Here is a 23956-nt window from a genome sequence, read left to right on the forward strand (position 1 = left end):
ATTTAAAATAGTGGAATTCGTCGTTATGCATACCTGCCTTTGTAGTGGAATCAGTTGCGTTTTTTAGCGTTTCCCACAGGCTTCCGGTCTCGGCAGAAATCGCTAGAAAGGAAGCGCTATTGCCAAGCTCGTCCCGCCCCTGGCCGTCAAGCAGCCAATGGGCAGCCGTTAGCATGCTCCCAAACAGCCCCTTTCCCTTTAAGAAAAGTTTTTTTTTTAAAAAAACAGACCCATAGCAACGAATCTAGGTAGATTCGTTGCAACGGAGAGACCCATCCAGCTGCCTAATGTGAGCTGTCGTTTGATTGTATGATCGTTGGCACGCTGCCTCGAGTGATAAAAAAAAAATCCCCCCCCCCTCTCACGGGCCCGATTTTCGGCTGAATTAATGTGTAAAAAATAAAGGGACTTTATTTCAGCAAACGGGCTTTTATGTGGTTTGTGCTTAGTGACTAAAGGTGAAGGACTGAAGCCAGGGAAGCCTCTAAACAGAAAGAGGCTCGCTGGTGCGTTTATCCCCGCTCGCTCGGAGAAAAAAAAATGGCGATCGCTTCGCCGGACGTTTGGAGGACAGGCTCAGGAGGAGGGACTTTGAAGAACCCGCAACAGGTCTTTAGCGCTAGTGTTGCAGATTGGTTGCAGGAGTGTATCGCTATCCGGAGGGTGAATCCACTTTTCTGGATTCCCCTAAAAGCGCTACAACAAAGCGCTTTTTGCTGATTGGTTTCAGGAGTGTTGCAGATTGTCTGCGACGTCGTGCGTTAAGGCAAATTAGTAGCGTTTTCAATTAGCAACCATTGTGCTATTTTGAAGCCGTGCGAAATGGCCCTGAAAGTTGCCAGGTAAGGATGGATGGCCTATCGAATTAGAAAAGAGCTTAGGGAACACAGTTTGGGGTGCACCTAATTTAATTAAAGCATTTTGCAATACATCATGTTTGGTATTAATTTGAATGCTGTATAGATCTTAGTGTTGTACTCCAGATTTTATTGTCTGACTGGATTTTTAAATATTGTGGCTGTCCTGATCTGGTCAAGGACCACAATAAACTGATTGACTGCTTGACTTTGGGCCAGTTCCATTCTCTCAGCCTAGCCTACCACACAGGACTGTTGTGACGCTAGAATGTAGGCAAGGCAAATGACACAAGGGGCTTTGAGTCCCAACTGAATAAATAATAATAGATGGGGAGTATTTTTGGCCTTCTTTCCAATATAAAAACAGCTGGGCTAAGTGATACGGCCTTGTTCATGAACCCTGAGGGGTTTGTTGCTAATCAGGAAACATTTAAGAGGAAAATGTTGAAAGGTCAAAACAACTACCCCAAAGAAATAAAGCACCGACAGCAGCCGAAAAGCTGGAAGTGGAGTGAAAACAGAAGTTCAAAGGAATGAGAAGCTGAGGGAGGGTGCTAGTGGTGGGAAACGAGGCAATTGAAAAAGTTTTGGAATAGGAGACAGGGTGCCAGGAAACATATTTTTAACCTGCTGTGTGCATCGGAAAAAAAAACTTTAGGATAGCTAACTACAAAATGAAACCCAGTCACAATGGATCAATACTCTGCAATACAATTAATTAGACACAAAACAATGGAAGAAACAATCCATAAAAGCAAGTAAGCTTCCATTAAAATAGCTTAAGTCTGGAAGAAAACTATGGTTCTTCCAAACACTTGCCAGAACAAGAGATTCTTAATTCACCTCTTCAAAAGCCACAGCAAGCAGGTCTTTGAATCTTCTCTAGGGAGAGAACTACTATGGGGGGGGGGGGGAGGAACTGCGCTCCTTGTGCCAGAAGGTAAGAGATTATAGAAACCAACAAAGAGAACACAAGAAATGTCTACCAGTGATTACTAGTACCCTTAACCATACTGAGACAACCTGGCAAGAATGCAAACCCAGAGGCGGTTAATAAACATGGTTCTAATAGCAGCACCCCAATTCTTGGCAGGCATCAGGGGACATCCTTTGATCACCCCCCCCCCTAAATTATGAATTGTCACAGTCAGATATTTGACTGGTAGATGGTATTCTGCAATGCAAGATCTAGCCAAGTTCTCAGTAATTGTAGATGTATCTTCACGGGATTCTTGCTGTTCCAAGCAACACTATCTCCTTGAGCTGAGCTGGTGCTATTCGCTCAGTGCTCAGAATGTCCAAATGTTTTTTGAGATTTCTAGGCACTGCTCCAAGGACTCCAAGGACAACTGGCAAATAGTAACCTTCTTCCAGAGGCACTCAATTCGTAGGTCTAGGTACTTGGTGGCCTTCTCCTTTCTTTTCTATTCTCCTGTCTCCTGGAATGGTAAATTGGAATGTACTTGGTCTGGAGATAGGGGAGATAACTTTACATAGCCAGTCCCACCCACCCACCCACTTTACAGCAGACGGTGCTGTAGCATTACCTTCATGCTGGAGAAGAGGCAGATGGAGTCTGTTAGTGTCTCAGTTAATTACTCTCAGCTCCACAATTAAGGATACATAGAACCATAGATTTGAAAGGTACATCCAGGGTCATCTAGTCGTACTCCCTGCACAATGCAGGAACTCACAACTACCTGACCAACCACAGTGACCCCAATTTCATGCGCCAGTGATCCCCTTACCAAAAATCTCCAGAATCTACCCACCATCCCAAAGCAATGATCAGCAATTCCCTGGATATGCAAGGAAGGGCCACAAGAGGTAAACACTGGCACCTCCCTTCCTGTCCACCCACCCACAATTTGCCCCTCTAGGGCAAGAGAAAACAACTCTGCTCCATCTTCTGTCAGCCCTTCAAGTATTTGAAAATGGTTATATCATCTCTTAGTCGTCTTCTCTGCCCATTAATTGTTCAATTCTGACATATTTATTTCATTCACTGTGTTTCCCCTCAAAACATCTACTGGGCATGATCAGAACTCCCCATCAGAGATCCCCGAAGGAGAACATCTGGGGTGAGTTGGAATAAACTGACTGGCCTAATTACTGTTTTGAATGTTTTGTTATTGGTTGCAGATTATAGAATTTTTATTGTAATTAAAGTTTTATTATTGATATATTGTTGTATTTTGTATGTTTTAGTGATGATATTCACCACCCTGAGCCTCCACGTGGGAGGGCGATATGTAAATCGAATAAATAGTAATATTAATAAAAATTAAACCCAAACAAATGGTGACCATAAAAGCTAAGCTTCTTATTCCTGTTTGGTCCTTGAATCTGTGAAACATCTTAATTACACTGCATGCTAATTTACTGCTCACCTCTACCTATATGCATGGACTGGCACACGAAAGCTTATGCCTTGAATAAAACTTCATTGGTCTTAAAGATGCCATCGGACTAAAACTTTGTTCAACTTTTTTCTCAACATCTTTCAAATACTGCCCAGGCAAGAACTTTCATTTCAATGTGCGTTTTGATTTCAATCTTTTTGTAATTGCCTTTGGGTTCTGAAGCTTTAAATATCATGATCACCATCCAAAAAATCATTAAAACAACATAAACTGATAGTTCAAACCAAGAAGCTGGAGACTTATTATTGGTAGATGGTGATAGGCTCTGGTTTGTTAGTTTTAACAGACCATTTCCTGGTTTGTTGGTTTTAACAAGCAGTCTCAATTACTTTAATGATTTTGCTTTGGATTTAATGTTATCATGTGCCATGGGTCCTGCCTGTGATGTTGGGAGAAGGAAGGGGATACTATACCCTAAGTACATACATACATATATAAAAATAACATTTTGTCCTACCCTTTCTCCAAGGGTACAGATTGTGTTATGCAGGTGGGCAGTCCATGCTATATGCAAATGATGGCTTGAAGGCCAACCAATAGCAAATAGTAAAAATGGACCAATAGAGGGCCCCGGTTAAGGGCCAACCAGGCTTCCCTGTTAAGGGCCAATCAGAGCTCTCAGCGGGCTGCCAAGAATATATATAAGTTGCCTGCAGACCTTTCTCTGTTCAGTGTTTGGAATTGGGGTTGTTAATAAATAGCTGTTGTTTTCAAAAAACCTGGGAGCCTGTGTCTTGCCAAACCCACTGACATATTAGACTATCGTATCTCACTCTTCACTTGCCTACCCTTGTCCTTGATCTGGAAACTCCAGCTGATACAGAATGCAGATGCTAGGGTCCTCACAAAGACATCTTGGAGGATCCATATCCAGCTTGTGTTCAGGCAGTTGCAATGGTTGCCAATTGTAGAGTGGGGTTCTTCCAAAGAAGAGGATGAAGGCCTGTGGAATATCGATTTTGCATGGATTATCGAAAACTAAGCCAACTGATGATCCTAGATCCTTATCCCACTCCTAGGGCTGGGGGCTTGCTGAAGGGACTAGCAAATGCTGCACCATGGAACTGATGTGTGGATATTGGCAGATTACACTGACAAAGGAAGCATCAGATCATACTGCGCTTTTGTATGCCCGCTGGAGCATTACCAGTTTCTCAGGCTTCCCTTTGGGTTAAATGGGGCTAGCAAGTCATTCCAAAGGTAGATGGACTGTGACCTGTAAGGGCTTGAGTTTTCCAAAGCTTAGAATCATAGAGTTGGGTCATCTAGTCCAACCCCCCTGCACTATGCAGGACACTCACAACCCTATCGCTCATCCACTGTAACCTGCCACCCCTTTGCCTTCACAGAATCAACCTCTCCATCAGATGACTATCCAGCCTCTGTTTAAAAACTTCCAAAGAAGGAAAAACCACCAACTCCCAAGGAAGCCTGTTCCACTGAGAAACCGCTCTAACTAGCAGGAACGTCTTCCTGATATTTAGATGGAATTTCTTTTGAATTAATTTCATCCCATTGGTTCTGGTCTATCCCTCCGGGGCTTATCTGGATGATGTGGCCATTTTCAGCTCCTCGTGGGCTGTCCATTCAAATCACTCACTCATTTATTTATTCATTCATTCAATTTATATCCTGCCTCTCCCAACAATTGTCAACTCAAGGCGGCTCACAATAAAACAATATTCAATACAATACAGTAGTTAAAACATATTCCCAACCCACAGTTAAAACATCTAACATCATCAAAACCTTATCAAGATGGTGGTACAAACAAGAGAGAGAAAAAACCCATAACTCCACTTGGAAATAGTGCTATAGCATTTAAAGTAGGCGGGCCTCATGACCAAGATTCCTAAATGCCAGTTTGCCTGTAAAGATGTAGAATTCTTGGGTCATGTGATGGGGGCAGCATGGTCAATTGGCCCACCCCTAAGACCAAGAAGGATGCACAGTCTTTTCTCGGCGTTTTTATGTATTATTTAAACTTATTACCCGCCACTCCCGAACCAGCTCGTGGCGGGTCACATTTTATCCATATAAAAACCCAGTAAAAACCACATTAAAACAATTATGGAGATACATACAATAAAACAGGCTCCTGAGAAACATGGTGGTCTTCAACCCACTAACCCCCCCCAATCTATGTAGAGGAGTGGGAAGAGGGAGCATGGATGACAATGCTAAATACTGACCCTCTTAGCACCAGGGGGCCCATCAGATCTGCCATACCATGCCAGCCTGAACCATAAACCTGGTGGAAGAGCTCCATTTTGCAGGCCCTGCGGAACCCTGAAAGCTCCCACCCACCCAAAGCGACCCTGTTTACCAGGCAAACCCATTACCTCTCACAGGCCCAGCAGGAGCCTCTGTCCCGACTGGAAGCCCGAAAACAGAGCCGCACAGAAAAACCAACAGCCAACACAACACACACATACCCCAGGCTAGTTTGCTCAGTCGCTTTATCAATAGAAGCTGGAGTTATCCGTAAGCGGTGACCACTTGGCCTCTTCCGTTTTCCTAATGGTGAACAGGCGCGTCCGTCATCAGGGCGGAGGAGGGATCTGTGTGTTGGTGAATATGCAGTTGGTTGCCTTCAATTTTGTGCCTGCCTCAGGAGCTCCCATGTAATCAACATGAGGGCTCCGCTGTGCAGTCCTCCAGCACCTGTGAGAGGGATCTGGGCACTTCTCGCCCTCACCCTGGTAAGACGGTGGCAGCTGTGGGGGCAGAACCAGTGGTAAATTGCTCCTCCGGTTGCAATTTAACCTTCCTAATGCCACGACCCCCTTTGGGCTGCCGCGTCACCACCGCCATGGCAGAAACAGCAACCCAAAAGGGATTGTGGCATTAGGAAGGTTGAGAACATGACACTAAGCAATCAGCTCATCACCTGGAATGGCCAGAATGGCCAGAGTTTCCTTGTGTTGGATGAACAAAGATTTGCGAAAGAGATTCTTTCAAAGTACTCCAAGCACAACAACATGACAAGTTTTGTGGGACAACTAAATATGTATGGTTTCCATAAGGTAGTTCATGTTGACTCTGGTATTGTCAAACTGGAGCGGGATGGCCCTCTTGAGTTCCAGCATCCTTATTTGAAGCAAGGATGGGAAGGTTTATTAGAGCACATTAAACAAAAGGTTTCTTTTACTTCAAGGCCAGAGGAAAAAATTCGTTAGGAAGATCTATTTAAAATCATAAGCAGCGCTCAGAAAGTTCAAATTAAACAAGGGACAATTGTGAGTGAGTGATACATTTATTTGCATATAGCCATAGGCCTTTACAAAATATAAAATACAAATTTATAAACAGTAAAACAGAATAAAAACAACTGTATAAAAATATAACATTTAAGACCAAAGAACTGAAACAGCATACATGAGTACAAAGTGCAAGAGTATTAAGAGCCTGCCTTAACAATGTTGGCCCTTATTTTCCTTGCAGCCAAAGCAAAAAGAGCAGTTTTATAAGTTACTTTATCAACCTGGTAACAAGAGACAATTGAATCCAGACTCTCGGCTCTGAAAAGAGAAAATGAATCTTCTTTTGCATGAAGTAGAATAACTGAGAGCAAAACATCCGAAGCAGCAACAAGTTACTCTTGTCCATTGTTACTCTTGTTCAGAATAATTAGCTTGTAAGTTTAAAACACAAACCCCCATTACTTTTAAACAACAATGGGACTCCAAAGTCCAACTTGTTCCAGCATATAGTCAAAGCCCCTGCAGAAAACAAACATCACGTACCACTCCACAGGACAGATGGCAAAAAGAACAGTTATCAGATGATATAATTATTTATGGTATCACTGATAATGTTGGTGATGGAGAAAAGGCTCCAGTTACACCAGAAACCAATGAGGACATGGCTTCAGGTTCATACTGTAGCCATTTTCCTGATATAGTAATAGTAGAAGAGGAGGAGGAGGAGGATTATGGTCCTGTAATTCAAGAAAATACATGCGCTGCATCAGTAACTGCCCAGTGGTTCTGTCAGTCGTTCCACTGATGGTTCAAGCTAAGGATGTGCATCTCAGCTCGTTCCGGCCGCCTTGGCGATCATCGAAGCCCGAGGTGGCACATAGGAGGCCAGCACCGAGGCACACAACCCTAGTTCAAGCCCATTACCGGCCAGTGCTGTGCAGTTGAACAACCAATCAGCTTTAACTGCAGAAGACCCCCATCTCAATGACAGTTTCCATACTCAGTGAGAATGACTTCACAGAATATCAATCTACTTGGACAGGTTGAGCTTCTCAACCACCTTGAGAGCATTGATTGCAGTTTAGAGGATTTCTAGGCAATGCTCTCAGGATGGCAAGTTCAGCATAGACCCAGATCTTCTAGCAGATCTTATCTCAAGTTCCATGCAGATGAATCCTACAGGTCATATCAATAGTACAAAACTGGAGACAAAAGGGAATTGAAACCATGAAGACAAATGGCACTCACCCGGCAGATGTGTCTGATTCTAACCCTAAATAAGATAATTAGGCTAATAAAGGCTTCTGTATGTATCCTAAATCAGATAAGCAGCTCATTCAGGATACTGCCTTCATGCTTCTTGCATTCCTTGATGCAAATCCCAGCTCGGTGGTAGAGAGTCCAAATCCCACATCTGAAGTAGCGTCTTCTGTAGATAAACCATTAGAAGTATGTGAACTCCTGGAAAGCAGTCTTGATCCTCAGCCAACCCAAAGCAAACTTGTCCATCTAGAACTGTTGACAGAAGCGGAAGCCAGTGAAGCTACACTGTTTTATCCCTGTGGACTTGTTCCTGTGCCAATGCACTCTGCAATGACACTATTGAGCAACTAACACAAGTAATGAGACAAGGTATTTATCTAAATCTTTTGTAAATGGCATTTTGTGGGAGCATATCAAGTGGAGCCTAAAACAGCCAATCCTATCACTTTCCCACCACTTCAGTCAAAGCAGTTTAAGCATTTCTACAAACCTACAATTTGTTCACATTGGTACACTTTTAGTGCTGTCTACTGGAAACTATATGTGTTCAGAATATACCTGGTAATCAGATATGCTCAATTAATCTATTACGGTTTTTGTTTGCTTTTAGTCCTAATGTATGACTCTGCAGACCTACCGAGGACTGAGCCTGAGGTCCAAGGCAGGATCACAATTCTGAGGGCCATTTCGCACGGCTTCAAAGTAGCAGGATGGTTGCCAATTGGAAACGCTACAAATTTGCCATAACCCACGACGTCGTACACAATCTGCAACAGTCCTGCAACCGACCCGCAAAAAGCGCTTCGTTGTAGCGCTTCTAGGGGAATCCAGAAAACTGGATTCACCCTCCGGATAGCGATACACTCCTGCAACCAATCTGCAACAGTAGCGCCACAGACTTGTGCGTTACCATTGTTGCGGTTTCTTCAAAGTCCCTCCTCCCGAGCCTTTCCTCCTAACTTCCAGCGAACTGTCCGCCATCTTTTTTCTCCGAGCGAGCGGGGATCTACGAGGCAACGAGACAGCGACTGGCTTTCAAGCAAGATCACTTTCTGAAATTCTGCCCGGACACCACAATAGTTTTCCAAAAGCACAGTGGCACACACCGTCACATTCCAAACATTTGCCCATAGCTTAAAACCCCGTCTACCGTAGGCCAGTACTAGCGGAGTCAACGTACGGGGATCATTTTTAAAAACTTTCCTCTGAGCGTGCCAACGAACGTTCGCCGCTCGCAGGCTCCTGTTTAGATTACTGGGGTTCAATAGATATGATTCGAGGTGATTTCAAGAGGGGCGGTTTATGTGTAGTGGGTCTTTGTGTGGTTCCGGGTGCGTGGTTGTGCTTGGGTGCGGACAACCCCTTCCATCGGCGGCTAGACCTCCGGCAAGCGGAGTCGCCGTCCGCCGTTCATTTTAAAAAAACTTTCAGCTGAGCGTGCCAACGAACGTTCACCGCTTGCAGTCTCCAGAGGGGTTCAATAGAAATGATTCTAGCATGAGGGGCGGTTTATGTGTAGTGGGTCTTTGTGTGGTTCCGGGTGCGTGGTTGTGCTTGGGTGCGGACAACCCCTTCCATCGGCGGCTAGACCTCCGGCAAGCGGAGTCGCCGTCCGCCGTTCATTTTAAAAAACTGTCCACTGAGCGTGCCAACGAACGTTCGCCAGTTACATGTCATTGATTTATGCTTTGGTTGGTGAATATTATTGGGGAACTGTCGCGTACCACTGCAATTGCTCTCGGTTTTACACCGGCATGCGTTTTTGTAATGGCGGACATCTCACTAAAATGGCTCCCGCTGCATGTTCAAACTGCTCTTCCCGCGTGTGGACGAATCAGCGCATGCGAGAAGTCAAACAAAAGGCGCTAATCTGGCCATTAGGAGCAGATCCTGTTCCCGCGCGAGGAGTTTTGAACGTGACATGTGACCTAATGTGGCCAATGCGCGTGTCCCCTACTGCCCTCTACCAATCAGGAGCCGGCTAGTCCCTTTGTCTTTGTGTGCGGGAAGGTATATGATCCGTTGCACCCTGCACCTCGCACCACCATTTTGCTCAGCTACTAGCGAAAGCACCATGGAATCCTCTTCTCAAGCCTCGTCCGTCCCTGCAACCGGCCGTGGCCCAACTTGGAGGGACGCGGAGATCAGGGACCTGATCGCGATTTTCTCGGAGGAGAAAATCCAGGACGCGTTCCAGTCCTCTCACAGAAATAGGGAGGTCTTCGAACAAGTGGCCATTAAGATGCGTGCCCTGGGCCACAACAGGACCGGCCTTGAATGCCGGTCGAAGACCAGAACAATGAGGGCGGAGTACATGCGTGCCGTGAACCATAATAAGGGTTCCGGCAACGAAAAGGTTACCTGCCCCTACTTCGAGGAGCAGCGCCAGCTGTACGGAGACGGGGAAGGAGCCGGCAGGCCGAAGCGCGTCGGGAGGAGCCTTAAGGTGGTTCGGAAGCCGGCTGCCCCGGTCGAGGAACCACCCACTGAGGAGGATCCCGGCGAGGGAACCTCGTCCAGCTTTCGGCCTCCACCCCCCGTCCAGCAACGACCAGCGGAATTGGTCACGGTGGACCTGATGGCCATCGCTCCTGGGGAGCCGGAGGAGGTTCCTGAGCAAACGCCCCTTGCCTCCGGTAAGTAATTTTCTTTTTATTTTATATTTTATTGTTTTTATATTGAGCAAATGTGTGTTCTGACGTTTGGGGATCGTTTTCTCGTGTGTTCGTTGCTACGCATAATATGATAGGATGTTTGTGGATTGCTTTGGGTGGCTTTTTAAAACGGTTGTGTTTAAACAACAACCCAAACAGTTTTGCAGCATGCCTCAGCCATAGGCCTTCTGCAGCGCTCTAGCCACTACTTTGGGACCTTGATGTGTGGTTCAGGTTGTGTGCTTGCTCCTTTTTCACCATTGTATGCCTTGTGTTCGTTGCAACGCATGCTATGCTTGGATGTTTGTGGATTGCTTTGGGTGGCTTTTTAAAACGGTTGTGTTTAAACAACAACCCAAACAGTTTTGTTGCATGCCTCAGCCATAGGCCTTCTGCAGTGCTCTAGCCACTTCTTTGGGAGGTTGCTGTGTGGTTCAGGTTGTATGCTTGCTCCTTTTTCACTATTTTATGCTCTTGTCCACAGAGACACAGATGCCTGGGACGGTGGTTCTAGAGTCCCCTGCAGCAGTAGCAGAGGACAGTGATTCTGGGGCGTCCACAAATGTTGGTAAGTATCAGTTGCAATAAGGGGGGGGGGGGTTTAACTGCTTTGTGCTTTTCTGTTTGTGCAGGGCAGCAGCACTGCCAAGAGACAGAAGATAGTCCCTCAACGTTGCTGCTTTAGGGTTTGAAGCTAGCTTTGCCACACTTTGGTCCTAAATCATGTTCTTTGTTCCCTTTTTTCAGATTTCATACCCGGGACACAGGAGGAGGAGGAGCGTGGGGTGGCTGGACCTCCTGCCCTGCGCAGGCGGATACAGATACAAGATGGTGAGCGTGCATGAACTGTTCCTTTCGAGCCATGGCTGCAGGACAATGTCTGTGTGCAATAACTGTGTGCTTCCTTTTCATTTTTGTGCTCCCCTGGCATTGTTCTGAGTCTTGGTTTAACATGTAACCAAGAAAGGCCACCATGGGCAAACAAACAATAACCGTGTGCTCCCCTGGCATTGTTCTGAGTCTTGGTTTAACAATATGTGACCAAGAAAGGCCACCATGTGCACCAGGGTGGGTTTTGACTGTCTCGTTGTTACTAACAGTTCTTTTTCTCTTTTTTTGCCAACAGAGGTCCTTTCTGAAGACGATGAGCCAGCTGGCTCACCACCCAGGGGCGCTCTCCCGGCTGAGGAGAGGCTGGCCAGGGAACGCGGCAGGCTGCGGCGCGTCTCCGTCCTCACTAGTGTGGGAGAAAGGATCCTGGAGCACTGCCAGGAGGAGTCCAGGCGTGCAGCTGCTGCAGACCAGGCGATGCTCTCCCTCATGGCCCAGGAGGGCAAAAAATTCCGTGCCATCCTTAGAGATTCGAACAACTCACTACGCGAAAGCGTGGAGGAAGTTCGAATGATAAGGAGGCTGATGGAGAGGGCGGTCGCGGTTATGGAGGCGGCCCCCCCTCCTCAGATTACAGTGAACGTCCCCCCACCAACCCACACCCCCCCACTACCTCCAGCACCCACCCCACCCCCCCCACCACCTCCAGGACCCACCCCACCCACCCCCTCTCAGAATGCCGCGACCCAAACGAGAAGGAGGACTGTTCTCGGGAAGAGAGTCGTGAAACCCGCGGACAAGTTCTCCCCCTCCTAGTTTGGGCCATTTTGTCTGTTTATCTGTGTTTGCTGTTTTCTGTTCAATAAAGTTTATGTTTTTGACTCTGTCTCTGTGTACCCTCTCTAGTGATTGTGCCAATTCTGGCACCGTTGTGTGGGTTGGAGGGTGTTTTAAAGGTTAAAGGTGTTTTAGGAGTTTGGGGTGAAAGGTGTGCGAGTGTAAGGAGTCACACTGGAGTCTTTTTCAGGAAATTTACAACAACATTTTATTTTCAGAAACAGTTCAACAGGGGAAAAAAACAAGGGAATGTAACTTGGACCCCCCCACCACCACCACCACCCTCCAAGAAAGCCAACTTTTTTTTAACAAATTCAAATATTTAACAGGGATAGAAAAATGGGCAAAGTAACTGGGAACCCCCCCAACACCCCCCACCCCAAAACACAAAAAGTAAACAAAACTTAGGTCCCACCGCTCCCCTCCCCAGCCCCTTCCAGCTCCCTCACTCTCCTGCACAACCGTCCCATGGTCCCCCGCACTTTGCGGCGGAAGAGGTCTTCGTCCTCCTTCTTCTTAACTGTGTGGGGAGGGAGAAAAAGTACACATTAGTGCCAGACATATTTTCCAATTTTTTTAGTTTACATGCATACACTTTTTGGTGGCCGTAGCCACAGTGTGAGAAGAGTTGGGCAGTGGGGAACATAACCTACGTTCTTCCGCCTCCCTCTGCTGCCTTTGCTGCTCTAACTCCCCTTTCAGCTCTGCCACTTCAGCCTCTAAGGCAGCCACCCTGGCCTCCATGGCACGCAGCCTTGCCTCCATAGTTTCTGCTATAGAAATCAAACAAAGAATTTAATAGCACTTAAAATGGAGGCATCACAGCAGGCTCCCATATTGCTCCATGGGGGAACACACACATGGGTCTCCCGCACAGACATAAAACTCTCACCTGCAGCCTGTCCCGAGGTGGAAGGTCCCTCTTCCTCCCCCTCCTCAAGCTCAGGTGCTTTTGCCATCTTGGATGGTGATTGTGTGGCTGGGCAAAGAAAAAGAGAAATCATAATTAAAAGCACACAAACCAGAGATGAAACACAGCTGGTAGACACACCACAGTTAGAGTCAAAGCGCATAACCAAAGTGGTTCTACACAGTACTGGCGGGCTAAGTCAGAGGGGGTTGACAGCATCTAAGTACTTTCTCGAATTGCATTGGGGACAGTAGGGGAAAGAGGCAGCTAGTCATGCCATGCATGTTTAAGGGCAAAACACAACGAGGGCAGCACTTACCCATATGCCTCCTCATTTCCAGGGGGGGCTTCCCAGCCTTCTCCCATATTTTCACCATCTGGTCGTGGAAGACCGTCCTGCCGCTTGGCTGCGGGACCCCCCCCACTGCTCCAGACTGTTGAGGAAGTCCAGCTTCACTCGCTTAAATTTTGTCCGGACCTGCTCCCAGGTCCGGACATAGCCCCTCTCCCTCAGCTTTGATGCCAACACCAGGTAAGCACCCTTGGTGTGGCAGTGGGTGCTGGCCATAAGGCGGCCAACACTTTTAGATTGGAGCACTAGCTCCAGAAGTGCCTCAGCCTCGGCGCGCTGCCAGAAGGAGCCCTTCCGTGGCTTCGGCATCTTCGGAATGACGGTTAGGGAACGAACGTGCGTTGCTCCGATCGACCACCCCTATTTTAAATGTATCAAAGCTGCCCACCAATAAAATTATTCCTTGGAACATAAGTGGATTGATCCTCCGGTTTGACAGGGGTCGCCAATACTTCCTGGCTACCCGCCTCCCCGAACTTTCCCCGTTCAGCGCTTCCGTATTGTGTGTGTCAATTTCAGTGGGGAGTTAGCATTTAGGGCTGTCAAAGTGCTTTTCTACCAGAGAATCCCCGTTTTTTTGCAGGCAAAGTACACAAACCGCACAAGACAAGGTTAAGCAAAGAACACCAAACTTTATTCAACAACAGAGTGGGAAAAACAATTAAACACGCCTCCTGTTTCTGTAGATGTGGGTGGCTATGGCGTCCCGAACCTTGCACCCCTCAGCATAGATCCTTTTTCTCCTTGCTTCAGGGATGTCTTGAGTGTCCTCAAGGACCACAGGATCAGGTTCATCCACAGGGAAGGGGATGTTATGTCCCTTGTCCTCGCATATGTTGTGCAAAATGACACACGCGATGATCAGCGGAGTCACATTGTCTATATGCACATGGAGTCGGGACATCAGGCAACGGAACCGGGACTTCAGACGTCCAAAGGCACGCTCCACTACATTCCTTGCCCGGGAGTGACTGAGGTTGTAGTGGCTCTGCACGTCTGTCCTTGGCCGCTTGTAGGGAGTCATGAGCCAGCGTCGTAATGGGTAGGCTCCGTCACCGAGCACCAACGCCGGCACACGAACGCCCTCAATGGTGGCGGTGGGGTTTCCTGGAACAAAGACCCCTTCGTCCATGGCTTTCCTGAGGTTGGATTCCCTGAAAACAAGGGCATCATGCCTCCTGCCACTCCACCCCACCTCGGCATCGATAAACCGTCCGGAGAAGTCCACAGTTCCTTGCAGGAGAACAGAACAAAAGTCCTTCCTGTTACCGTACTCCTTTATGCTTCCCCCGGGGGCACGGATAGGGATGTGGCTTCCATCGACGGCCGCAAAACAATGCGGGAATCCAAGCCTGGCAAACCCGTCCATACTCTGGAATAAGGGAAAGAAAAGAATATAAGCCATGGCAAGTCAGCGTGGGGTGTATCGCGTCTTCGTTGCTGACCTGTCAAACAAGAAAAAAATTTTAAAGGGCAAAGGGGATCGAATGACACTCACCGCTCCAAGCCGGTCTCCGAGGCACACGACTTTGCTGAACAATTCCGCCTCCATGGCGAGGCAGAACTCCTTAAGGATATCGCCAACCCTAGTGACTCCGAGTCCGAATTGCTGGGCTACTGTCCGGAAGTACTGAGGGGTTGCCAAGTACCACAATGCGACCGCTACCCTTTTTTCCACTGGCACGGGTCGCCGCATGCCAGTGACTTGCCTCTCCATGCGTCCACGTAGAGCCTCCACGAGTTCAAAAAATGTCCCCCTAGACATTCTAAAGTTGGCAATCCAGTGGTCATCATCCCAGCGAGCCCACACAAAATTTTCCCACCAGTCAGAGGATCTTTCGTCCGCCCAGAACCGGGGGGGGAACCGGACCTCTGCCAGAGCTTGCCAGTGCCTCTTTGCCGCCATGGTTGCCCGTTGAGAACGTCTTGTGCTGCTGGTCATCGCTCTGGCAATACGTTCTCGGTATTCCTCTGAAGCAGCCCTCCTATGCTGCACAGTGGTGCGGATACGCTGGACCAACGCTATCATCCGAGCCAACAATTGAACAATAATCCTCTCCATTTCAACGTTAACCTGTGCTGCGGGCAGTAGGCTACGCAAACAAAGAGAGGCCGACCGCGTGTCTGCCCAGGTGCATATAAGCAGGTAACCTGTGGGCGTGTACTGTGGGCGGGGATTAACCTTTCAAACATATCAATGCATCAACCTCTGGTTCATAGAAAACAATAGAAAACACGTTCCAAGGGCGCCAATGATTTGACGATAACGCGTTGCTACGGGTTTCCCAAGGTTTTTTAAAAAAAAAGGGGACCCCGACAAGTCCGGCTTTAGGGTCGAGGTCAAAGGTGTGCCCGCAGTTTGATTGACGGGCACGGGAGGCCAGAAGCGCTAAAAAGGGACCTCCTTTGTAGCGAAAAGACGGAGAACCGGAAGCCTGTGGGTTACGAAAGTGACGAGAAGTGAAAGTGCTAAATTCCGCAAAAACCGCAGCTGTGCGTTACGGGCACAGCTAGTTACATTTCGCTAGTTGAAGTAGCGATTTCGCTAACAGCAACCAAATGACAACTTTGAGCTCTGTGCGAAATGGCCCTGAGTACACGGTTGGCCAGTGAGAGCTTGGATCCCGTCTGCTGAATCCAGTGAGTTTAGAGTGAAACTGACCAATAGTGCCCTGCTGGTGGGAAGATCCTTTTGTTCCTTTGTCTATATAATTTGCGAGTTTCTCAATTCAGTTTTTGCCACTTGAACCTTAGAGTTGGGGTCACAACTTCCAGTGACCTGGTCCCTCAACCCACGGATCTAATGGATGTGCCCCTCTTCAAACCATGAACTCCCTGACTCCATCCCTCAAATCTCCAGGTATTTCTCAACCTGGAATTGTAAACCCCATTGAAAGACCTTGCCTTGGTCTGAACAAGTCTACTCAGAAGTAAATCCCATTTGAATCAAAGGGACTTACCCTCCCAGGAAAGTGAGCATAGGAGCATAGCCTTGTGTATTTTCACTCTGAGTCCTTTGGGAAGAAAAGTGAATCAGAAATGTTTTTCATAAATAAATACCGGACATTTCCCTCTAGCCCCTTTAAGGCCAAGAAGGCCCATTTATTGCTGCAACCTCCAGAGTGGATCAGCATCTTAGTGATCATACAGAACTTCAACTGGATGTTTTAAGAACTGGATTGGAGAAAGGGTAGTGACACAGTTGGTAGAAAGGGCACCTTAGTGGAAGCATTGGGTTACCAGGGCAGAGGAAAGTCAAAATTTGAGGGAGAAGGGATTACACCAGGTGAGGAAGACGACAAGATTGCTGTTCTTTTATGGAAAGAAATATCTTAAGGATGTCCTCAACCTTCTGAGCAAAGACTGCTGGTGTAGTTGCTAGGAGACTGAAAGCAGAAAGCAACACACCAGAGTAAACCGGAGCCATGCTGGAGTGTCCACATGCAAAACACTGATGAAAGAAAAAAAAAAAACAGCCAGTTGCTGTTTCTATACCTTCACAACTGCGTGGAGATTTGTTGGGCTGTTTCTTGCCAGTGTTTTAAGGGGAACGCTTCCATTTCATAGATTCCAAAAGACAGAACAAAAAAGACCGTGCTTGCTCAGATCAACCGGAGATTCAATTGCTGGGTTCTTCTTTTTGACTCCTAACTAATGTACGTTCACTTGTTGCTCCAAACAGAACTTCTCTGACTCTCTTGCTTAATTTCTTATGCTGCATGATCAGTAAGATGTTGGTCCACTCTGGCCAATGCTAAGCATTTTCTTAACGTCAACCTTTATTTACTGTGCTGATCTGTTCAGCTGATCCTACTGACTGGAGAACGTCTTATTATAGACCTGTCTTCTATGGCCTTGGCTTTCTGCTAAAAGCTGGAAACACCCTCCCCCATTAGGGTTGCCAGCTCCGGGTTGGGAAATAGCTGGGGTGGAAACAGGAGTGGGCAGGGTTAGAGGAGGAGAAGGACCTCAGGACTACATAATGCTATGGGGACCACCCTCCAAGGCAGCCATTTTCTCCAGGGGAACTGATCTCTTTAGTCTGGAGGTGAGCTGTGCTTCTAGGGCAGTGGTCCCCAACCTGCAGGCCGTGGCCCGGTGCCGGGCCGCGAAGGCCATGGCGCCGGGCTGCAGCTCCCTCTCCCCGCCCCCCCCCACCGCAGTAAAAAACTTCCCAGGCCACAAGCTTGTGGCCCAGGAAGCTTCTTACTGCAGGAGGGCAGGGAGAGGGAATCAGGGCCGTGCCGCGCACTGCGCATGCACGGCCGAAATCGCACATGTTTTGCGCATGTGCGAAAGTGCCGTGCATGCGCGATTTCGGTCGTGCATGCGCGATGCGCGGGCACAGTCCGCGCATGCGCAATGTGCAGGCGGGGCAGTTGCCCTGCCAGTCCCCAGCCTCAGAAAGGTTGGGGACCACTGTTCTAGGGGATCCCTGGGTCCCACCTGAGTGATACTCCAGTAATATTTATTTATTTGGATTTTTATACTGCCCTTCCCTACAACTCTGAGCGGTTTACATAGAACCTTGTACAAAATTACATAGAACGTTGTAACAATCTTATCAGGTAACAATCATAACATAACATGAACAACAACACTGACATATCCCTGGGGAGATCAAATTGTTCAGTCTGGGGGGTGGGGGTGGGACCAGCAGATGTTTTGAGTTGGTCGGCCTCAACCGAATGCCTGGTGGAGGAGCTCCTCTAACATCAAGAGTAAAGACCATAGAGACTAAGTGAAGCTCCTAGAGCTTTACCATTAGCACAATTTCCCACCATTTTTTCCTTCCATTCCTCAAATTATTGGGGGCGGAAGCTGGGGATTGCTGCTCAGGCTTTGATAAGATCTTTTCTGAAGCTTTGCAGCAAAGTTTGGGAAAGATCACAGAAAAACCAAGGGATCTGTGAAAGATGGATAAACACACTGCAATACTATGGAAAAATGTGTGTGTGTGTGTGTGGGGGGGGAGCGACTTCCCAACAGCATTGAACCCAGGGCAGATCACTCGTGCGTAAACAGGCAAAGTGTGTGAGTGAAATAACCTCACGACATTTAAATAAGGACCCAGGTTAGAACAAGAGACAGGAGCCCCTAGGCACCGTAACCAGATCCTGCCTACGCAGACCAATATGGTTAATTGACTTTCCCCATGAGATAATTCAAGGGACAAACCTACAGGGTGATAGTTACCTTGCTGCTGAATTCCTCATTGAAATAGGCTCTATCATTTCTTTTTGTTCTAATAAAAAAGTCAACTTTGTTTGAAGAATTGTACAGAGTTCAGAATATTCCATCGCTTCGTTCAGTCTCCAGCCCAACACTGGAAAAATAAAAATCAGCCAAAGGAAAATTTTGAAAAGGCACAATAAGCCTTTACTATCTTATCAGCAATACCTTCTTTCCCCTCCTCACTTAAAAAAAACAATCAGTCTATCTAGCCAGGCCTTATGAAGATGATTTTCTTTTTTACCACCCTCTACTCTGTTCTCTACTGTTAATAATTTATATTTGAATGAAAGAAGAAATTAAAATACAGCTTACATTAAAACTTGCATTATAATACAGTTTATGTTCTCTGCTTATATCCATTATTTTTAATCACTTAACCCAGGCTTTCTCAACCCGGGTTTCATGACAGCCCTGGAAGGGTTTCCCAAATAAGTGGGAGTTAATTAATTATATATATATATATATATATATATATATATATATATATATATGTATGTATGTATGTATGTATGTATGTATGTATGTATGTATGTATGTATGTATGTATGTATGTATGTATGTGTATGTGTATGTGTATGTATGTATGTGTATGTGTATGTGTATGTATGTATGTGTATGTGTATGTGTATGTGTATGTGTATGTGTATGTGTATGTGTATGTGTATGTGTATGTGTATGTGTATGTGTATGTGTATGTATGTATGTGTATGTATGTATGTATATGTATGTATGTATGTATATATGTGTATATATGTATATATATATATGTATATATGTGTATATATGTGTGTGTGTGTGTGTGTGTGTGTGTGTGGCTGGAAGCCTGTCAACATTGGGATATATATAAAATGCATTTATCTGGTTATTTGACCATATATGGTCGGTGGAACCCCACCCCAATGTTGACAGGCTTCCAACCATATTCCGCACAATCGTGCCACTTCTGGGCTTTCTTGAGGAATATTTCAGGGGTTTCTCAGTGGAAAGAAAGTTGAGAAAGGCTGACTTAATCCTTTCACTTTTGTTAAAATCTTAACTCAAAAACATTCTACCTTCCCTCATAAAATCTAATAAGATACGCACTATAATGCCTTCTGGCAATGTAGTTCTCATAACACATAATAATGTCAGCTGCTCTGGGAACAACAATTTCCAGAAAACATGCGGGACAGTGGGGGAATTAAAAGATGGAAAGAAGGAAGACACAGCGAAAATTTTGTCCGCTTTGTGGCTACTAACCTTGTTTCCTGCCTTTCTCAATTCTTTTACCATTAAGAAACTCCTGAAACATTCTTCAGGCTTCAAGAAACCCCAGAAATCGTGTGACTGTGCAGAACGTAGTTGGGAAGCCTAGCTGTGGACATGCCTGCCTGTGGCCCCCCCACTTCCCAACTCCTCCAGGCCCATCACTGGCCATTTTGGGAGGGGGGAGGCCAACATGACCATATATGATCATATCACCCAATAAATGTTTCACAATTTTTAAAAATTAAGTAACTCTCACCCATTCAGGAAATGCTTCCAGGGCTGTCAAGAAACCCTGTTTGAGAAAGCCAGGAGTACATGTGTGAGTGGCTGTGCACCTGTGCCAGCTCTGGTTTAGGAAATACCTGGAGATTTTGGGAGTGGATCTTGGGGTGGGGCCTGGGGAGGGCCAGAACCTCAGCTGGCTGCAATGCCACCCTCCAAAGCAGCCATTTTCTCCAAGGGAACTGACCTCTGTAGTTTGGTGAACAACTGTAATAGCAGATTTCTGGGTTCCACCTGGAGATTGGGACCTGTAAGTGGGATGGAAGGGGAGAATTATTTCTTGGCTCAGATTTGAATTCAGCTTCTGGGGAGCTGGTATTTTACTAAAAGAATACAACCTTCGTTGGCACTTCTCAAATTACTCTGATCTGTTGATAAAACTAGTTTGTGTGTGGTTGTGGGGGAGATGTATGGCTATTAAACTGAGGATGTCAAATCACCTACCTAAACCACTGCCAGCTAATGTGGAAAAACCACCCGTCTCCCCTTAGTGAAATCTGCAAAAAGCTCTAGAGTCTTATTAGAGAAGCCAGAAAAACAAACATGGCTGCTGCAGCTCAATTCTTAGGAGGTTGCCATTGGCAACAAGAAACAGAAAATGTAGGCTGAACACTGTGCGTGTGGAGTTTACCATGCCACTTTCCCCCGTTGTTTAGCTTTGAAAAATACATAAAAATATTAGGTCCCAAAAATTTGTGGCAAAAACGGGAGCTTAACACAAAATCCTTCACCCTATTGATCACAAAGGAAATCATAGCTGATTTCAGCAACCATAAATACCTGCCACTCGATGAGGTCTCTTTGCATTACCCCATGTTCCCAGATAGCATCAGACAGATTACAGTGTCTAGAATAAAAACTACAGTGGAGGCAAATGTAATTTTTTAAAAATTAAAGGCAGGGCTGTACTTGACCAAACTCTACACAGGGCTTCCCTTTGGTCTCATTACAGAATAAAAGACACGTTGTTAACACAACAAAATCGGAGTGCAGTAGCACCTTTAAGACCAACAAAGATTTATTCAAGGTGTGAGCTTTCAAGTGCAAGCACTCTTGTTGGTCTTAAAAGGGCTACTGGACTCTGATTTTGTTGCACTACTTCAGTCCAACATGGCTGCCCATTTGAATCTATCCTTATGGAAGGCACGTTGTTAAGATTAATAACTACTTCCTCCTTGCTAGGGTCACCTGGAGAGAGACACTCTGCAGGTTCCATTAAATGGTCAATCTAGTTTGTACTCAACTGGATCAAGGTCAGGTTTCTGCTAAGGGGAAAGAGAAACTGATAAGCATAAAGTGACCAGATTGTTGGGGAGTTAAAGTAGGACACTGAGGGAGGGGGTGGCTCCTGCTCGTGGCTCTCCTTATCTGGGGCGCTGTTGTTGCTCCATGGCGGCCATCCTGCTCAGCCGCCCGCTGTCCTGCCCGCCCGGCGAGGAAAGCACCTGCGGGTCCCACGTGCCACTGTCACTGCCCAAAGCTAGGCTGTTTGAGCGGCTTGTGAGGCTGCCCGCGGCGTCCAGGCCAGGCGGGACTTTTTTCAAAGCCTCGGGACGCAGGCGTGATTGTCCCGTGAGACGCGTGACGAATGGGCACCTTAGATAAGTAGGAGATCAGCCCTACCCACAATTCCTCCAGTCACTATTTCAGTACCCAGTGCAGGCTTGGATCTTCATTGACAGACTGGCTAATTCAGGAGTGATTTTAACCAACTTCCATGGAGTGTGCTTCTACATCAGAGCCTTGTTTTCCCTAGCACCGTACGCCCCAATGCGTTCATGAGGCCAGACTGACATGGCTTTGTTGGTCGCTAAAACCCCAACAGTTCCTTTCCCCCTGCAGAATGGTGTGAAGCAGAGGTACCTGGTGGGTCTAGTGAGTGAGGTGCTTAAACTTTCCTTCACCCAGACCCATGTTTGGTTTTTATACCCCACTTTTCTCTACCAGAAGGAGTCTCAGAGCGGCTTAATCGCCTTCCCTTTCCTCTCCTCACATTCACCCTGTGAGGTGGGTGAGGCTGAGAGAGCCCGGATATCATCACTGCTCGGCCAGAACAGCTCTAACAGTGCTGTGGTGAGCCCAAAGTCACCCAGCTGGCTGCATGTGGGAGAGAAGCGAGGTATCAAACCCGGCTCACCAGATTAGAAGTCCACGCTCCTAACCACCGCACCAAGCCGGCTCTACACCAAGCATTCAGAAAACTACATTTCAGTTTAAAATTTTATTAAAATCAAATTATTTTTCCAACTGTAATGTCTCGGTCGTCCAGATAATTGTTGTCAGAGTGGCTTCGTAGCTGTGAGGAACACCTGGTTCTTGGGCCAGAATTCCGTCCCTGCCTCAGTGTTTCCCCCTCTATGGGAAAAAAAAAAACAGCAGCTGGTAAAACTGCCACTTGCTTCCCTGCCCCCATCTTTCGTTTGAACAGCTTACTGTTAACTTAATTTACTCTGAACAACATTTTTCTTTCAGGGACCTTTCAGCCACACTTCTGCAGCAGAAGGAAAAGAGAGGAATAGTATGCTGCCCCCAGGGATGCCAGCCTCCAGGTGAGACCTGGGGATTCAATGGAATTACAGCTCATTGCTGGACTACAAAGATCAGTTCCCCTGGAGAAAAGGGTTGCTTTGGAGGGTGGACTATATGGCACTGTACCCCATTAAGGTCCCTGTCCTCTCCAGGCTGCATCTCCAAATCTCCAGGAATTTGCCAGGCTGGATGTGGCAACCCTAAAACAACGTCACCTACCACTGGCCAGTCCATCTGCAGCACTCTACAACTGGAGATCCAAGCACATGGGAATAACTGCCCCACTTTCCCTTCCTTCCTGTAGCCAGGCAGGCAGGCGAAAGGCACAAAGCAGCTAAGAACAGAGCACCAAAATGCAGACCTGATTGCAGGCACATAGCAGGCAGGCAGAAGTAGCCCAAATACCCTGCCAAAGTCCAGATACCAGTTAAAGCACACTCACAGCTTCAAGTCCAAAGGGAAATCCAGAAGCAGAGCTCTAGATCAGAGACAGGGGACTCAGTCAGGGATACAAGCGGCACCAACAGAAACTCCCACATGAATCCTTCTGCACCAGCCACTCCTTTGTTTGTTGCTTTTATACATCAGGCCAAACACCTGCCAGCCATCTCAGCCCTGATCCTGCAAACACTCATCCTCATTGCAGCTGTAGAGCGGGCACTGTGCTGCCAATCTGGCTCTGCACTTTCTGTCTTACAGCTCCCTACATTGTTCCCAAGGCCCCGGTGGCAGTGGAGGTGATCTGGCCAGAAGCTGGCTCTCTGTTGCTCACTGAAGGCTGTGGGGAGAAGTTAGGGGGCATTTTCTTCACCCAAGCCCACGTTTGTAGTGCTGGCTGTGGACCCATGTCTGGCTCCCCAGAGACTGCCTCTTCCTGCAGGGTATCTGTTCGTGGGCCTATTCTGCACACAATAGATAATGCACTTTCAAGGCACTTTAAAAGTAGATTATCCTGTTCTGCACAGGAAAATCCAGTTTATAAACACATTGAAAGTGCATTATCCTATGTATACGGAATGGGTCCTAGAGTCATCTGTGTCACTGGTCTCTGCTGGAGCTGGCTGGTCCATGACAGTAAATGTTATGCATGACATGAGTTGGGACTAACAAGTTTGACCCAGCTGAGTGTCACACATCCTTATCCATGGTTCCTCTATATATTTGTGAAACAGCCTGGGGGTGGAACATGTCCAACTGTCCAAGCTGGAATAGAGTCAATCAGGGTGCAGCCAGAGTTGCTGGCTGCACCCTGATTGGCCCTGCCAATACAGTTCCCGCCCTCCCTCCCTGGACCTTAGCCACGTTTGGAAAGTGTTCAGACCCAGGCTTTAA

At 47.0% G+C, this 23956-nt stretch overlaps 1 protein-coding gene and 1 pseudogene across 4 annotated transcripts; one reads left to right on the top strand and one right to left on the bottom strand.

Annotated features, from left to right (window-relative positions):
* Window positions 1-962: 962 nt before the first annotated feature.
* LOC143840425 (uncharacterized) lies at window positions 963-23168 on the bottom strand. 4 transcript variants are annotated; one of them, XM_077343925.1, is made up of 6 exons: window positions 23067-23168; window positions 20283-20343; window positions 18527-18656; window positions 16291-16344; window positions 4069-4223; window positions 963-2296 (listed from the first exon to the last, which is right to left on the bottom strand). In XM_077343925.1, exons 3-6 carry the CDS (start codon window positions 18628-18630, stop codon window positions 2238-2240), a joined length of 372 nt encoding a protein of 123 aa, XP_077200040.1. In that variant the 5' UTR covers window positions 18631-18656; window positions 20283-20343; window positions 23067-23168; the 3' UTR covers window positions 963-2237. The 4 variants fall into 4 exon arrangements, with proteins under 4 accessions (XP_077200040.1, XP_077200041.1, XP_077200042.1 ...); XM_077343926.1 differs by lacking the exon at window positions 23067-23168 and adding an exon at window positions 20540-20662; XM_077343927.1 differs by lacking the exon at window positions 20283-20343.
* On the top strand, window positions 6145-7288 carry LOC143840519 (heat shock factor protein 2 pseudogene; annotated as a pseudogene).
* Window positions 23169-23956: the final 788 nt, after the last annotated feature.

Source organism: Paroedura picta, chromosome 6 (assembly GCF_049243985.1).
Source record: "Paroedura picta isolate Pp20150507F chromosome 6, Ppicta_v3.0, whole genome shotgun sequence".
NCBI lineage: Eukaryota > Metazoa > Chordata > Lepidosauria > Squamata > Gekkonidae > Paroedura > Paroedura picta.

Excerpts from the sequence above, each read along its gene's own strand:
- LOC143840425 (XM_077343927.1), bottom strand. The coding sequence starts at position 18,630 with ATGGAATATTCTGAACTCTGTACAATTCTTCAAACAAAGTTGACTTTT. Across the intron at positions 16,345-18,526 it reads ATGAGGAATTCAGCAGCAAG|GACTCAGAGTGAAAATACAC; the intron begins GTAACTATCACC and ends TTCTTCCCAAAG. Across the intron at positions 2,297-4,068 it reads TTTCCAGATCAAGGACAAGG|GAGACAGGAGAATAGAAAAG; the intron begins GTAGGCAAGTGA and ends TTACCATTCCAG.